The 15,422-nt window shown below is 49.0% G+C and overlaps 5 protein-coding genes across 5 annotated transcripts; 2 read left to right on the forward strand and 3 right to left on the reverse strand.

Moving 5' to 3' along the window:
- Positions 1 to 755: 755 nt before the first annotated feature.
- FOXG_16401 (uncharacterized protein) lies at positions 756 to 2,595 on the reverse strand (the record flags this gene model as incomplete). The annotated part of the gene is made up of 5 exons (XM_018396425.1): positions 756 to 1,030; positions 1,084 to 1,275; positions 1,331 to 1,611; positions 1,812 to 2,086; positions 2,554 to 2,595. The coding sequence occupies 5 exons, from the start codon at positions 2,593 to 2,595 to the stop codon at positions 756 to 758; spliced, it is 1,065 nt and encodes a 354-aa protein (XP_018257289.1).
- Positions 2,596 to 5,025: 2,430 nt separating this feature from the next.
- Positions 5,026 to 6,441, forward strand: FOXG_22494 (uncharacterized protein; the record flags this gene model as incomplete). Its single annotated transcript, XM_018402899.1, has 2 exons — positions 5,026 to 5,060; positions 5,496 to 6,441. 2 exons carry the CDS (start codon positions 5,026 to 5,028, stop codon positions 6,439 to 6,441), a joined length of 981 nt encoding a protein of 326 aa, XP_018257290.1.
- A 3,620-nt stretch (positions 6,442 to 10,061) lies between these two features.
- Positions 10,062 to 11,612, forward strand: FOXG_16404 (uncharacterized protein; the record flags this gene model as incomplete). Its single annotated transcript, XM_018396426.1, has 2 exons — positions 10,062 to 10,526; positions 10,580 to 11,612. The coding sequence occupies 2 exons, from the start codon at positions 10,062 to 10,064 to the stop codon at positions 11,411 to 11,413; spliced, it is 1,299 nt and encodes a 432-aa protein (XP_018257291.1). The 3' UTR covers positions 11,414 to 11,612.
- FOXG_16405 (uncharacterized protein) lies at positions 11,591 to 13,090 on the reverse strand (the record flags this gene model as incomplete). Its single annotated transcript, XM_018396427.1, has 3 exons — positions 11,591 to 11,817; positions 11,871 to 12,400; positions 12,455 to 13,090. 2 exons carry the CDS (start codon positions 13,088 to 13,090, stop codon positions 12,065 to 12,067), a joined length of 972 nt encoding a protein of 323 aa, XP_018257292.1. The 3' UTR covers positions 11,591 to 11,817; positions 11,871 to 12,064.
- Positions 13,091 to 13,276: 186 nt separating this feature from the next.
- Positions 13,277 to 14,537, reverse strand: FOXG_16406 (uncharacterized protein). Its single transcript, XM_018396428.1, has 2 exons — positions 13,767 to 14,537; positions 13,277 to 13,713 (listed from the first exon to the last, which is right to left on the reverse strand). The coding sequence occupies exons 1-2, from the start codon at positions 14,399 to 14,401 to the stop codon at positions 13,458 to 13,460; spliced, it is 891 nt and encodes a 296-aa protein (XP_018257293.1). The 5' UTR covers positions 14,402 to 14,537; the 3' UTR covers positions 13,277 to 13,457.
- Positions 14,538 to 15,422: the final 885 nt, after the last annotated feature.

Genomic DNA, 15,422 nt, shown 5'->3' on the forward strand with positions numbered 1-15,422 from the left:
CTCTGGGCCGCTTGAGGGGGTGAAAAACCATGATCGGTAATGTCCAATATGGCGTCAGCCATATCGTCCTCTGTATATTCCCATTTAAGTCGTGATTTAGGCATTTTTCTGCTGTTGTCGAGGGTAAAGATCAAAAATCACGAGAAAGAGCGGTGAGGAGGTTAGTGACCATATTGAAAATATTTCAATAGCATGACTTGCATATATCGCGTGCCCAGCACATCCTCAACAGGTCAAAATAATTATCTCCACTCATTTATATAATCAATAAAAGAAGCTTCTTTTAGGTAGCTATTTATTCTGGCCAAATTTCGTATAACGTATGCGATAAGCGAGCGGCACAGACAAGCGAGCGGCACACCCCACTTATCACCTTAAAGGCAGGTTTTTAAATAATTCTTTAAAATTCAAACTAGGCTTTAAATAGCTAAGATTCTAATAGCTTATATATAAGTCTTAAAATAAGCTATATGAACTTTTTTAAATTTTTAAAAAAGATTCTACATAGCTATAAACTTTAAAGTCTATTTATACTGTAAAATACACTGTATTTTAAGGTTTTCTATATAAAATAAAATAGCGAAAAATCTTATAAAAATATCCCTTTATTAAGCTAACTATACTATCTTTAAAGATAATTTTTCTAGATTTTTAGCTATTTTATTTAAAAAGTATATTCCTATAGGGTAGGTTATTTCTAGCTGTACAGTATGCTGTGCCGCTCGCTTGTCTGTGCCGCTCGCTTATCGCGTACGTTAAGTGAAGTTGACGAATTTTGGTGGTGCTATTTTTTTTTTGCTTGACGAAAGGGTGGGGCTGTCGAAAGGGGGGTTGTATATGGTAATGTCCTTGACGGATCTGGCTCCTGAGCTGGCAGCAAGACCGGCCTTATAAAGTCCAACGTCAGTGATTTCCTCGGCCGTCTTCATAGCATCCCCGGGTGAGAGCTTCTCATCGGCTTTTTTCTGGTTGAAGAAATCCACGATTTCAGCTTTGGTTAGCTGTCTAATCCGGGCGGCATCGCGTTGGGCTACCAATGAATAGTATATTCACAAGCTTGGACCGCATGTTTTCTTGGCCTACGAAACTCGAAATCATATTCTTCGCTTTCGATTTCGGACCAATTCTGTTGGGACTCCTGATCCAGTTTTATAAGCTTCTCTAGACGCCGGACGATTAAACTTCGCTTGTGGTCCTCAAACTCAGTCTTGCTCATCTTCTCCAGAGTGTCCGCATATCTCATGAGGAAAGCCTCGATACGCGAGTCAAGGAACTCTGTGGAAACCATAAGTCGTCGAAAAGTATCGACATCCGCTCAAGACGACGTAACCGAGTTGCTCCTTAGTCCGGAGCTGATCAAAGGCTGGCTCATGGAGCATCTGATCCAGAAGTCGAGTCTTGGTTCGAACATCGCGATCCTCTCTACTACCGACATAAAACCAAGTCTCTACGCAGTGGTTGACATTGGCAGGATACTTGATGGTCTTTCTGAAGACATAGTTGGAACTCTCGGTCACAATGAGTGACCGTAAGATAGGCCACTGTGCTTTAGGCAAAACTCGCGGCTTCATAATGGACTCAACCATGTCGGTTGCTTTAAGAGCATCCTCCCTGTACATGTTACCATGCACGTACACTTCGATCAAAACTTGTCCAAGCATCTGCTCTTGGAACAGTCTGACACCTTCGAATGTGACGCTCGAAAGCTCTGCTGCGAGCTCCTCTACTATAAGCCCCGCTCGGGAGTATTGAGCCAATTGGTGTAATCGCCATCCTGATGGTAGGAGGATTGTAGCTGCCAGTTGCTGTACCCTCGGGTCAAGCGCTCCTTGATAATCTCGTAACGGTCTTCATTGATATCCAGGTCTCGCATTGTTGTGACGACTTGTTCCAAGAGCACAGGCAGCTTATCATTGTAGCCGTTAGCATCCAAGAACAGACCGCGTGAGTCGAGACTTATGTTGTTCTGTAAGCCAGCCAGCTCCGCGTCGTATGAGTACTCCTCGACCGCGCCACGGACCAGGTCAGAGAACAGTCGAGCCTTGACATTGTTCTCTGCCGAAGCATAGATGAGCGGTTCTTCAAACTGGTAATGACGTTAGCGCGAGGAACCCAGAAGGTATCATCCTTCTTCCACCTTGTCCTGGCAATCCTATCATTGCGCAGAACTCATGGATTCAGTGCCGACTCATCCATGTCCTTCTTCTCAACCTCGAGCTTTTTGGGAATGAAATGGTTCTTGTGAGGCAGATGAAGGGCAGGCAGACGACCTTTGGGACAGACTGCAAAGGCTTTCTTGCACTCCTCTATAAGATCATCAGGAATCTTCTCATGGCGATATTCGGCTGCGTACCACTTTTCCTTCTGGTCCCAATTGCCTGTATAGTTACGAGATACAATAACCATGCGAAAGTTATCGGGCCAACTGTGGCAAGAGCCTTCTCGATCTTGTCAGGAGCAAAATCTCAGAGACGGCTATGACCACTCAACAACCATGCCTGAGGAAGAGGCTTTTGCATGATCGAAATGATTCGGCTGGTACCGTATACCTACCAAAGCTGGGCTGACCAGAGCCCCTTGTATAGAAGTACACATGCATACAATTCTCACTGCCGCCTGATATTTCAAACAACAGGCCCCCAGCGAAGAATTTCCCTAACCAGTCCGGTCAGAGCCAAACCTTTACCGATATTCTCTCTGAACCTTGTTACTAGTTGGAAGCTTTGCTGCCGTCTTGTCGGCTTGTTCACCAGTGGCAAAGCATTAACGAAATGCTCAGGCTGAGAACGATAAGCCTTAGGCCACGTGTTGCGTCTCTATTCGTTTTAGTGTCAGGTAAGGGAAATCTACGCTCGGCGAGTAGCCTTATTTAGATATAATTGATAAAGAACCATCGCAATTTGGTTAGTAGCTCGGCTGAGTCTCTTGGTGACAGTCGTACACCGCTTCCACCGCGCTTGACGCACGCAAAGATCGTTAATAAGCCGATTTGCTAGCTGATGTTGCATAAAGTGGGACAGTATATGCGGCACAAGTGATATGGCTGACTGAAGAATTACAAGCCAGACCCGACGAGACTGTCGTGCACATTGAGGTACCTGCGCGTCAGCCTACTCCTTGAGAATTGACGTGCACCGTAATGCTTCCAGGGCCCTAGTGTCCAACATCATGGTTGACGTGCCATCTAGGCTGATCCGCAAATACGGGACCACCATCAATAAAAGGCGGTCTTGAGAACTTCGAAGCTACTTGTAAAATAGGAGCAGAGTGAGTGCCCAGGGTCGGATAGAAACCTTTCAACCTGATGCGGCCTGCAACTGTCGATTCGGATATTCCTCTTGTTCTCTGTAGTCGACAGCCTTGCGCTCTGGAGTCAGCGTGAAGAGGCTCAATAAGACACTGGGCGCGTCGGTCCAGAGCCTTGCATATGGGACAGGGGGTTTGAAAGTTGATTCAAATGACCCAGCACTCAATCTATCTCAGCACAAATTTGAACAATTGTTAGGGCTATCCAGACTTTGCCGTTGCTTGCCCCTGCAATGACTAACTCCTTGAGCTTCGTCAGTTCATGTGTACTTGCAAGGTCCTAGTCAACGGATTGTTTGGAAGTTTGACCTCCAATATGCTTTTCGCAGAAGCTGTCGCGTTCATCTGGAATGTCAGGATGAACAGCAATTTATTCATCTCACTGTCTCTTGCCCCCTTGCTTCCTAACAAAAAAGGCAAAGTCAGGATCACATCTTGCCTAGGCAGTCACCGACTCTCGACGTATTGGTCCTAAGATGACTTGTCTGATTAGGGATACATGTCCACGACATCAATGAACGTTGAATGTCCAACTCAACGGCTTGAGTGTCAAATCGGAATATGGGCTTGTCTTGGGGTGAATTACAGGTGCTCTAATGTCCTTTCGAAACTCGGAGCTAACGCAGAGAGTGTTCGGGCTCGAACTCCCTGAATGTGTCGGTTGAACAGGCCATAACGGATCACCTAAGCCCTCCAGTATTTTTCCCGCTGTCTTGCAGCCAGAATGCCTTGCAGCCAGAATATCCTCTGCTGGAATTTAGGAGCGATCCAATGCATTCTCAAGACCGCATCACAAACACCGCCGACATTTCGAAACTTATCCTTACTTGGTTTAGCCGGATCCTCGGGGGCGGAGAACACTCGGTGAATGTTGCTAAGTTGACTTCAAAATATATAGCTGGCCTGGATAGCTGTCCAGGATACGCTGGTTGAAACCTTCCAGTCGGCTCATGTTGGTGTGCGGCATGTCATCTTCGCTGCGATACCAGACCTTTGTCACTCCACAGACGCTATAGGTATCAGTTTATACTTTAATTTACTAGTTGAACGTAGCAATCTTATGTCAATGCTACATCCCTAACGCTGAGTTACCCAACATCAGATTACCGATCTTCCCTACTCGGGTTCCCCTTTTACCTAAGCATTCCAGAAGCTACTTAGTTCGCCGCTTTGTCACTGCCTCTTTCTTTTTGAACTCGGAAGATTATCAATAAAATTCTGCATCTTAGTTAACGACTTCAGTTCATACGTCAGGATGTAGTCTTACCTTAATAAGTACGACAAGGCTATTTGCGTTCTCAACCCCTTCAAATATCTCAACAGTGCCACGCTGTATCCGACTCTTAATGATCTCAAAAGCAGGTTTTAGCAGCCGCAAAAGATATTTTTCGTCGCTTCCTCGTTCGTTGTCTTGGGTTGAAGCCACTGTTCCTTCATGATCTCTAACCAACTCTTGATGTTGGAGTACGGCAGAAAATGTCTCGTAATAGAACAAGTGTTTTCTAGTCGGCAGACTGCATGTATAGTTCCATCCGGTATGAAGATGGTTTGGCCTGCTCTCACAGCCACGTACCGGACTTTACCATTATTGTACGTTGGATCCGTCTTCCAAGCATCCCTGTCTTGGCGCGACGTATTGGCAAACCATATAAATACCATCTTGCCTTCCTGGAGTGTTATTTAAGTGTCAAATCCATGAGCGTCGATATGAAAGCCAGTATGACTCCCAGCCTCGGCTATGAGACCCCCTTCAAGTAAGTCTTTATGCCGCCGTGCCTCGCCCGTCGATGCGGAATCTCTTTGGGCCCACTTACTCGCCAGGCCACCTTCCGTGACATCGTGAAGCAAGCGAAAGTTATCATGTTCAAGCAACATCGGAAGGACGTTTGGAAATCTATTTCTGATATCCAGGACATTCCAAGGGTCTTTAGATATCTCGTTGGATCCAAGTCTCTCAAAAACCTGCCCCAAGTTGACCACTTCATAACTTTCTGTCAGATATTAAGGTGAATTGTGTATATTTCTTGATTCTGTCGCAATCGAAGGACTATTGAGGCCTTATATCTTCGACTGGTTCCTTCTAGGACTTGAGTCCTAGAAAGTCCTACGGTACCGCGTGATGGCGGCTTGACTCCGTACGTCCTCTCACGTCGTATTCATACCAGTTATCGATGCTTACAACCCCACAGTATTGTCCCTCGACTCCTCGATGGTAGCGATGAAATTGCCCCCTGGCCAAACTCTTCAGTACATATATCCCTTGCCGGCCCTGTCGATCTAGATACCTTCCATATCAAGGAGGATGTCTGGCCAGAGCCGCTGAGCAAGACTTCGGTGTTCATAAAGCTAGGTTCTTACTTAGTGCCAGAAAACGACCGCCCTCCTCACAAAGGCGTACACGTATGCCACGTCCTCCTCCTCTTCCCCGTAGAGCGACAACCATGGCATTCTCTACTCGGGTGGATGCGACAAGCTGTGTACCCCTTTCCTAAAGGGTCGTGGATTGTATGCAGCGGTCGCGTCTTGGGGGTCCTTAACCGCGACCTTATCCAAGGCCCTCAAGTCGTCGATTCCACCGTCCGGATCTTAGTAATTCTCCCCGACGATTGGGAATTCGCTCGACAGAGTACCCTGTCTACACATAATACATACATGCCCACATCGTCGAATCCTGTCAGTGAGTCGCCTACGCCACCACGACCAGCTGGCCCTGGGGGCGTTGCAAGCAGAAACCCATTCTCGTCTCCAATCCGCGGTCAAAAGCAGTCTCCGCAAAGGAAAGCTGCTTCCCCGACACTGCCATCAAAGCAGTCAGATTGCGAGGCGACCAAACCACCAGCCTGCCCTAGAGAAAAGCATACACCACTGACTCCAACCACAATTGACGTTAATCCAGTGCTTCCAATTCCAGAGTTCGGGTATGGCTTGTCCCTTCTAAACCTCTTCCTTGAGCTAACTGGCGATTCAGATAGCGATTGTACGGAAGATGGTTCAGACACAAAGCAAATGTTGGATGACCAACTCGATCCTACTTCCCCTACTCCCACACGTAAGAGGAAGCAACGAAGCACTCCTGAGCCAATACGAAGCAAGAGAACCACAGCAAGAAAAAGGAGGGCACAGTTATATGGCTAGATTGCCGGTATTGACTAAAAACATAACCTTTCTGTGATGGTCGGGTCTAACCTATATCTACAGTAGGTCCCAGACTTAGGAGTGTATAATCTAATGGGTTATGACGTTATATTAAGCATTATAAGTCATGATGTAGTAATAGTAAAATTGTACATTGATAGCTGTCACACTATCTATCTAGGAAAGTGCTAAATGAATGTCTTATATACTAAGTGTGTTACACTGGACTTACTACTTAAGAGTGAAAATGAGTGTATATATATCTATGCTTCTCGACTGGATTGGAGGGGGTGCCATAGGAATCGCTGATAATTCCCATGAATCACTGGTGATCCGTTGGAGTGCTGCTCCGATCCGCTGAAGTCGCGCGCAACAGCTTTGACAGTTCCCGTTAAAAATGGGGCCCAAGGTTCTGCCACGGGTGACCGCCTGGTCTCGATCCAGGTCATCATAACATGTCGCAGGGGGCGCCAATAGGTGCGCACCTGGATGCGCACGTAAGTGTCACGTGTTGCGCACCCGGTGCGTCTGTAAGGGAGTTATGTAAGCCCAACACCCTTGTATGCCAGCCAGCCTATTGTATTTTATTGTATTGCTTCTAATCTCTAGATGACGAACTGCTCTGCTATACAGATTTTTTCTCACGGTGCCATAATTGGGATATAAGTAATGTAGGCGTTAATAATAATCTAAGCAGTAACTATGATACAGTCTTCAGCCAGTTTATCGTTCGAGTACAGAGCTTGTTGGTCGATCATGTCCTGCTCAACCCTCTTCCAAATCTCCTTCATGCCTGTTCGCCTGTTCGCCAGAGGGTTGTCGCCCATCTCCTGGGCGACTTGCCTCTCCACACGTTCATCTTCTACCCTGGTCCAATCCAAGTACGCCATCATCTCCTCCTTAGTCCACTCCCGTCCAGGTATCGTTGATGTGCATCGCTTACCCATCTGCTTATAATCCAAACACCAGCTGTAACTTGTCTTATCGTAGCGTTGAGGGAGGCCCATTGCCTTTCGATATTCCTGGTTAGTCTTTAAGCTACCTCGAGGCAGCTTGTTATACCATGCCATCCGTGCTGCAATATATCGATCATATATAGCACGAGGGTCATCATAGCGTATGTCTGGCCCAGACGCTGGTACCGATGGCGGCATATCTGGTGGTGGAGGTACATCCGCTGATGAGGATGGCAGTGCTATTATATCTGGCGGGGACGGCACCATCTCTTGATCACATAGTGCCGCTGGCGGCGCTACCTGCTGCTGTGGCAAAATTGAGCATAAGGATGGATCGGGAACTGGCTGTTGAGCCGAACTTGGTGTAGTCGATGGCGGCAGCGTATTTGGGGGCGCTGTAGAAGCTGAGGGAGATACAAGATGCGCATATCGCAATGGGCATGCCTTTGAGCTCATCCTGTGGCCCTGTGTATGACATCTTGAACATTTGGGGTTGGCTCTCGTCTGTGATGCTTGTTCGACGATCTCAAATGCACATGGCTCGCGCTGAGTGCTAGTCTTCGGCAATGTTGACGTAGCTGGCACCTGATCGAACTGACGGCGGGGCTCTATGAGCAATTGAGGGTTTCCTTCTCGTTGAAGATGCCAATGCGTATGGAAGTGGTGTAGTTGAAGCGGCTGGGCTTGTTGTAGAAGAGGCTCAATTGTGTGAGCGCAAGGGAGCCCAAGCGTTGCTGAGAAGACTCCTGTGCAGGCAGGGAGTCTGTCCTGTTGGAGCCGCTTTCTCTGCGCCTCAACCTTCCGCAATGCCTCGTGAGATACCCAGCCTCGTATGATGCTGTATAGACTCCCTGAGAGTTCTATGGGTGTTCGGATTTGCTGCTTCGCCTGGTTTGCTCGGAGCTCAGCTACTTGGTTAAGTATCGCCAGCTTGATAGCCCTCCAGGCCTCAAAGAGATCTAGCTGGGAAGTATCAAGGTACACCTTGATGAGCTGATGAATACCCTCGCCTCGAGATGTAACCACATTCTCAAAGTGAAGATACCGATCAACCCAAGCTTTCACGAGCTTTGTTTTGTAGAGGTCAAGCCATGTTTCGATGATGTAGGCGACCTCCCGGGCGTGAGCTGAAGCATAGCGCTCTTTGAGCTGCTGAAGCCTGTCTTCAAATGTCTCCTCATTTGCCGATGCCACGAGCTCATGCCATCTTCCGTAGAAGTCCTTCCACTCTTGGTGGCCTTGAGGCTTTTGAGCCGCATCGTTATGACGCATAAAGCTTGGCTGGCAGTAACGCAGGACTGCCTTGTTGGCATGCCAAAGGCATAGAAGCGATACTGCAGCCGGGAAACAATGAGATACCGCATTCATGCAGGCCAGACAGCGGTCTGTAAGGATCACAGATGGCAGCCTTGCGCTACAGGCTTCGTACATTGAACGTAGCCGATCTAACGCCCAGATGTAGTCCTTCTCCTCCTCGCCGCTGAGGAAGGCGAAGGCGATGCAGAATGATCGTTGACAGGCATCAACACCGACGATATCGAGAAGAGGCATCCTATACTTGTTTGTCTTATATGTGCAGTCCAATATAAGTATATCCGGGTATGACTTAAGGTATGTTAGCGACTCTGGGTGGGCAAACAACACAGCTGTAACCCGACCATCCTCGTCGAAGCGTATTCGACTCCAGAAACCCTCAGCCTCAAGCTCATTAGCAAGAGCTTGGATTGTGCTCTGGCCCTTCTTCTGGTCTCGTTTGCCTTGTGCAATGCAGTTGTAGATGTCTTGCTGGGTGGCATGAGACTCTGTGTTCTGACGTAGGTAGGACCTGATCTCTTTCGGTGCTACACCAGCGTTTGCAAGGTTGTTAATAGTTGACCTATCTGCATTGGATAGTTGACGATGGACTGGATGTGCAGACATGCTTGTGCTTGGCTCGTGGTTGTGATGGGCAAACTCGCTGCCAGGACGGTGTGTAAGGCGCCACGTTGTCTTATCCAAGGCCTCCTTCGCAAGGACTGAGAATTGACACCCTGTACGCCGTGTTGTAGTTGACCGTTGCCGTACGCCCGAGGCCTTTGGAGGTGCTCCTCCACGGTCACAGCTGAAGAAAACAATTCGTCTGCCGCTCTCTGTTTTCTTCGACTTCCCAGTGACAAACGCATAGCCCCTGGGAGCTGCCCATGCATTGATCGCGGCGTGTAGGGCTTCCCGAGAGCCATACTCGCGTTCAGGAGGCAGGCAGTCATCAGAAAATTGACGAGTAGCTGTAACTGGATTCATTCTAGGAGAGATGATTTGAGTAGATCGTTGCGCGGCGAAGTGAGGCTCTTTATCAACGGGAAAGGGGTAGCTACAAGGGTGTTGGGCTTACATAACTCCCTTACAGACGCACCGGGTGCGCAACACGTGACACTTACGTGCGCATCCAGGTGCGCACCTATTGACGCCCTGTCGCAGGGTAGGCATTAGTAATCTAGCTATATGCTTTAAGTAACTGTGCGGGATGGAATGCCCCGCACAAGAGATAACTTAAGACATCAATCAACACATTTGCTGCTGCTCATCATATTCACTCTAACCCTTTAAGCACGCTCAGTGCGACACTTATCGACAGCTGCATGTCTCGCCCGTATTCTTGATATTAACGAAAAAAGAATTCGCCATATGGTGGGCCTGCTCCCTTCAGTCCTCCACATCCCGTCTGAAAAGAATGCTCCTATTAAGCCACTTCATCTGTCGTTTCGGGACTTCCTGATCAATCGCGATAAGCACAAGACGGACCAATCCTGGGTTGTTGAAAAGGAGACACAGAAGTTGGCAATTAGGTGCCTTCAGCTGCTCCTGGATAATGGTTGTCTCAAAAGAGATATATGCGGCCGGCGCACGCCCGGAGTTGCACGGTCGGACATCGACAAGAAGGTTATTAACAGTTGCCTGCCTCCGGAGGCTCAGTACGCCTGCCTTTATTGGGTCTATCATTTCAAGGACAGCCAAGAGAGGGTTCGAGATGGAGACCAAGCACACGAATTCCTTGAGCTCCACTTTCTCCATTGGCTAGAAGCGTTGAGCCTGATTGGAAGGATATCAGAGTGCATCGGATTCATAGACGAGTTGCAGAGCATAGTCGATGTAAGACATTCGCCTTATGCGTTCTAGGGATCTGCTGAGAGACGTTTTTTTAGCCTGAAAAAGGTGCCCAAGTTGTTACCTTTTTGCGTGATGCGAAACGGTTCGTGCTCAACTGTTGTTGGATAATCGACACTGCACCCCTTCAGCTCTACGCGTCAGCACTTGTGTTTGCGCCAAAGCAGAGCATTATGCGACAGACATTCCAACGTTATCTTCCCAGGTGGATCTCCTTACTCTCAAACGTGGACTCCAACTGGAATGCAGTTTTACAAACACTTGAGGGTCATACGAGTTGGGTCAGGTCTATGGTCTTTTCGAAGGACGGAAAGCTCATCGCATCCGCTTCACCTGATAAGACTGCCAAGATATGGAATGTGGCAACGGGTGAAGAGGAACGGACTCTTGAGGGTCATATGCAGTCGGTCAGCTCTGTGGTTTTTTCGAAGGATGGCACACTCATCGCGTCGGGATCATATGATAAGACCGTCAAGATATGGAACGTGGCGACGGGCATCAACGTTAAGAGCTTTGATGCGAGCCGAATTGCCAACGTCTTTTATTTTCTTGAGAATGATTCGGTTTTTGTCACGAGTGCAGGCCGTTTCAGTCTTGGTTTTCTGTACAGTAGTACGTCGTATTCGAGCGAGCGCGAACTAAAGCTGGGTAGCCCAGAGGGTCAAGGAGAAGTGGATGTCAGATTAGGCTTCGGGATCAACCACGACAACACATGGATTACAGCGGGTGGACCTGACGGACGTAGAGTTTTGTGGGTCCCACCGGATTTCCGGCCTGGTGTATCGACGATTCTAACTGAACCTTCAGGATCTGTTCATGTAATTGGCTGCGGGTCAGGAAGAGTGGTCGCCGGATATCCAGAGGAGGGATGATGACTGACTCTCAAGCCACTGGACATATTCGGGCACTTCAAGAAACCACACACAAGTGTCATCAATAGGCGGCTTGATCCTGGCCCATAACCAATATAGTCGGACTCATCAAACTAAACTGTTCGATCTACTTTTTTGAGCTGCCGCTTTTACCCGAACAGGGCTAATCGTTATATACTTCAGTGTATTTTAATTATCTCCTGTCAATTTGGTGACAGCATGTTATGCATGCAAATATTTAATCCCTCTTGGACAATCAGCTCTAAATATCCACCCTCCATTCCCAGTCGCTATCGACGGCCTACATCCACGCGCATGGCATGAGATGGCGGAAACTCTGTCGTCAATGACTACAAATAGTTATGCGGGTTGAGCGGTGATGTGGAAGGATGCATTGCATATGTCTGCTGCTCGGTCAGTCAAGGCACGTCTGCGATCTCTGCACCGCTGAACTTACTGTTACTATGCACATATTATGTTTGTCGCTCTAGGGCGTACGAAAAGCCCCGATTCCGTGTCGGTGGGGCTGTGTCATGCTTCGTACGCTACATCGGCGGTTATATTCATGTTGGGGACTTGTTGGACCGCGACAGGATCACCAACGCCAGCTCTTCCACCTTAATATCAATTGCGCTGGACGCGACAGAACCATCAGCCAGGCACCGCAGCAGGCTGAACAGTCGCATCCCAGCTCTTGACGCTCTTCCCTTCCCCCGCGACATCCATCTCATCACGCTTGCGCTTCTCTCCACGCGGCGACTCTTCGAGAGCGCGTGTCTTGAGACCAGCGAGTAATTGTCCCGCCACCCGTTCCGAGAAGCTCCCGTGTGGTTCGAATGGGACCTGGACGTGCTGTATCGCTGGCCAGACAAGGCCGTCCATATCGTCGAGCGGGTTGTCGAGCGCGTGGAGGAGTTTGGAGGGGATATCGGCGCGGAAGACGTGTGCGTTCATTTGGTCGGAGGCGTTTGTTACTAGCAATCGGACCTATGGAATTGACTGTCAGTGGGGCAACGAACAAGGGAATGTGGTTTGGCGTACGAAGAAGGCTTCTGGCGTCGTCTTTCGACAGCACCACTGTAGTTGAGCCAGGGACAGCAGAACGCAGACCAAGTATGGGTCCTCAAACCACAACGCAGGAGTCAAGTCGCGCAATCGGCGCTGGTAGATTCTCTCGCCGGGAACATTGGAGGCGCCCTCCACGGGATGACGCTTAGGCTTGAGGGCTCGTCGTCGCTGCTCGACAAGTTTCTCGTACAGAAAGTGGCCGACAATCGGCCGCTGCTGAAGATTGTATGCGTCGCCTATCTTGAAGGTTTCGCACTCTGGCGTATGGACTCCGAGCCTGTTGTAGAAGAAGTGAGGTCGAGCGTTGCCGTCAATCACGCCATGAGGTTGGATCAGCAAGGCAAAGCAGGCGAACTTGGCAGAGGCGAATCGACCGTTGAGCAGCTGTTTTATGTAATGCTCTCTGTCATCTGGCTTGGTGTCGCTGCTGGGCGAGAGCGGTGGTGATGGTGGGAGGGAGGGAGGGAGGACGGTTGAGTCGAGGTGCTGGAAATGGCAGCGAAGCACTTGGAGGTGCTTGGGAGTCCAGAATAAAGGTTGAACGAGGAATCGCGGGTTCTCGACGCACAGTCTATGTAGAGACTTTGTTATCGGCATCGTGTCGGCCATTTCCCGCGCATCGCAGAGAGTGTAGAATGAGAATGAGTGTTGTTGCAATGATGATTTAATTCTTTGGCACACGCGACAAGAGTTTAGCGAGGGCGGGAACGGAATTATGTCTCTCCGCTGAGGCACGAAGATTCGAGGATACTCGTCACCTTAGTTGGATCTACGACCCTCGCTTATCTTATCTCTCCAGACTCCCCCATCATTCAGCTTCGAGCAGTGTATAACGGGTCCTCCGGCTTTGACTTTATGGCAGCATCAAGGGTTCTATACTTCCAATTACCTCCGCAAACTGTCTAGTTATTTAAAGAACTGCTTTGATAGCAGTGCACAGAAAGGTTTAACTACAAAGAACCCAGCAGGAGAATCACTAGTCCTCAACACCCTCACTGTCACTGATGACATCCTGCTGTGGCTGACGATCCATCGCCATTCCTAGCAAGCCCCGAATGTTGTTCAAAACGCCTCGTCTCCCTTCAACAGCACTTAGATCAAACCAGTGGGTTGCCGTGACCTTCAGTGACTCAGATGGTAACTGGCCGGCCATCAACCTACGCATGTAAGCCTTGGTCACATTGAACTCCAAGAAGCACACGTAATGGCTCGTGGCATTAAGAACGATGGTTCTGCTTTAGTTAGTGACTACTTTCCGAGTTTGACTCGAAGGATAGATACATACCGTTCATTTCCGAGCTGTTCCTCAGCAGGTATGGCTCTAGCCAGGATTGCCTCGCAAGTCATCTGCGCCAAGCACTCATCCGAGATCCTGGGCTTGTTATCATCAACCACAAGGCGCCGTTTGGCCTCAAGCAGTGCAATCGCAATATGAGGCCCGGTAGATACACCCCCCTCGACTCTGAGGATTAACCCGCCGTCGTCAACAGCAACGAACTGCTTCTTCAACTCGGAAATCTGTGAGACCATGCGACATTTCTGGCGGAGGTCGAGTACAGGTGACGCGTTAAGAGGCTGTGTGTAGTACAGCAGGTGGCGCAACACGCGATTGATCAGATGCAAGGCGTTATCCTCGGCGGGGAGCTCTTGAGTGGGCTTTGTTTCGGTGTAGCCAGTAGATCCTTCGCTGCCGCCAGGTGATGAATGATTGCGGTCTTCAGGATTGCTGGATGAGACTTGAATACCGGCCGAGTGCACATATCCGGTATGAACTACTCCACGTCGGGCTCTTTTGGCTTCAGGTGTCCCATCATTTCTGGGAATGGGACGGGGATAGTGCTTGACAGATGCCAACGCACCCCAAAGCTCGCCCAGAGTCTCGCCGTACTCATCCATCAGGAAATGAGTGCTATGGTGCATCAAGTCCGTGTCAGGTCCATCGAGAAAGTCCTGGATTTCTTGAGTTTCTTGCGGACGTTCAATTCTCGTGTACTGTTTGTAGGCTGGGAGCACCTGTGCCGCTGTAGGTGAGATGTGTTGAGACAGTGTGGCTAAGGTGGTCCGACCTACTGGTGGCTAGGATGTGGATACTATTTAAGGAGCTGTGCTCCTCTCAGGCACATGTAACTTAGAACATATAACAACACAATGAACCCATTTTTGTTTCATCAGGTTATGAGCCCGGAGGGCACTGTTTTCTCTAATTCTAAAGCTGAGTGTTTCCTGTCTCCTTTCAACCTCTCATTGCTGGCACAGAAGTCGAAAGACTTCCTTCCACTGCGCATGCACATTCAGCTTAACCTGGAGCTATCTCCTTCGCATATTTTGCAGAGTTTATGAATCAGCTGACAAGACAGGTCTAGAAATATCGCCAGAAGGAGCCTTTGATCCCTCCATTCAAGTTACTGAATTCTAATCATTGACTTCAAACCATTGATAGATTCTCAGACTGCAGCCTGGCTTACGAATTGTCAAACAGGCCACGATAGGAGTAGTGGCCTGACTTCGAGATTGCAGAGACGAATGTCAGCCCACTCAGGCCGACATAGGCCAAGATCGCCTGAAAGTGGTCTGTTAGAGAGTCGGAATCAGACCACCACCCCTTTTCTGGGTCGGCGGGAGAGTTGCAGTCAATTTCGTTCCCCTTGGAAGACGAAGCAGACAACCTCTACAATAAATGCCATTGCAGCAGACATAGCTATGATCTCTTGACGAAAGCAAGAGGGCTTCCCAGAGCCCAATGCAAAACTAGGCAAAATCGGCCGTTTGCTATACTCTCCTACCACCGGCTTCTCGAGAACCCCACAATGTCACTCCCCAAGGAACCGCTCAACCTCGTGGGCAGTCCCGGCACCATTCCAAAGCTGGAGCAAACCAGCCAGTGGCTAACCTGGAAGAGAGAAATGCTCGACCTTCTGGACATGTGTGGATATGGAGACCT

This window comes from Fusarium oxysporum, chromosome 14 (genome assembly GCF_000149955.1).
Source record: "Fusarium oxysporum f. sp. lycopersici 4287 chromosome 14, whole genome shotgun sequence".
NCBI classification, from domain to species: Eukaryota; Fungi; Ascomycota; class Sordariomycetes; order Hypocreales; family Nectriaceae; genus Fusarium; species Fusarium oxysporum.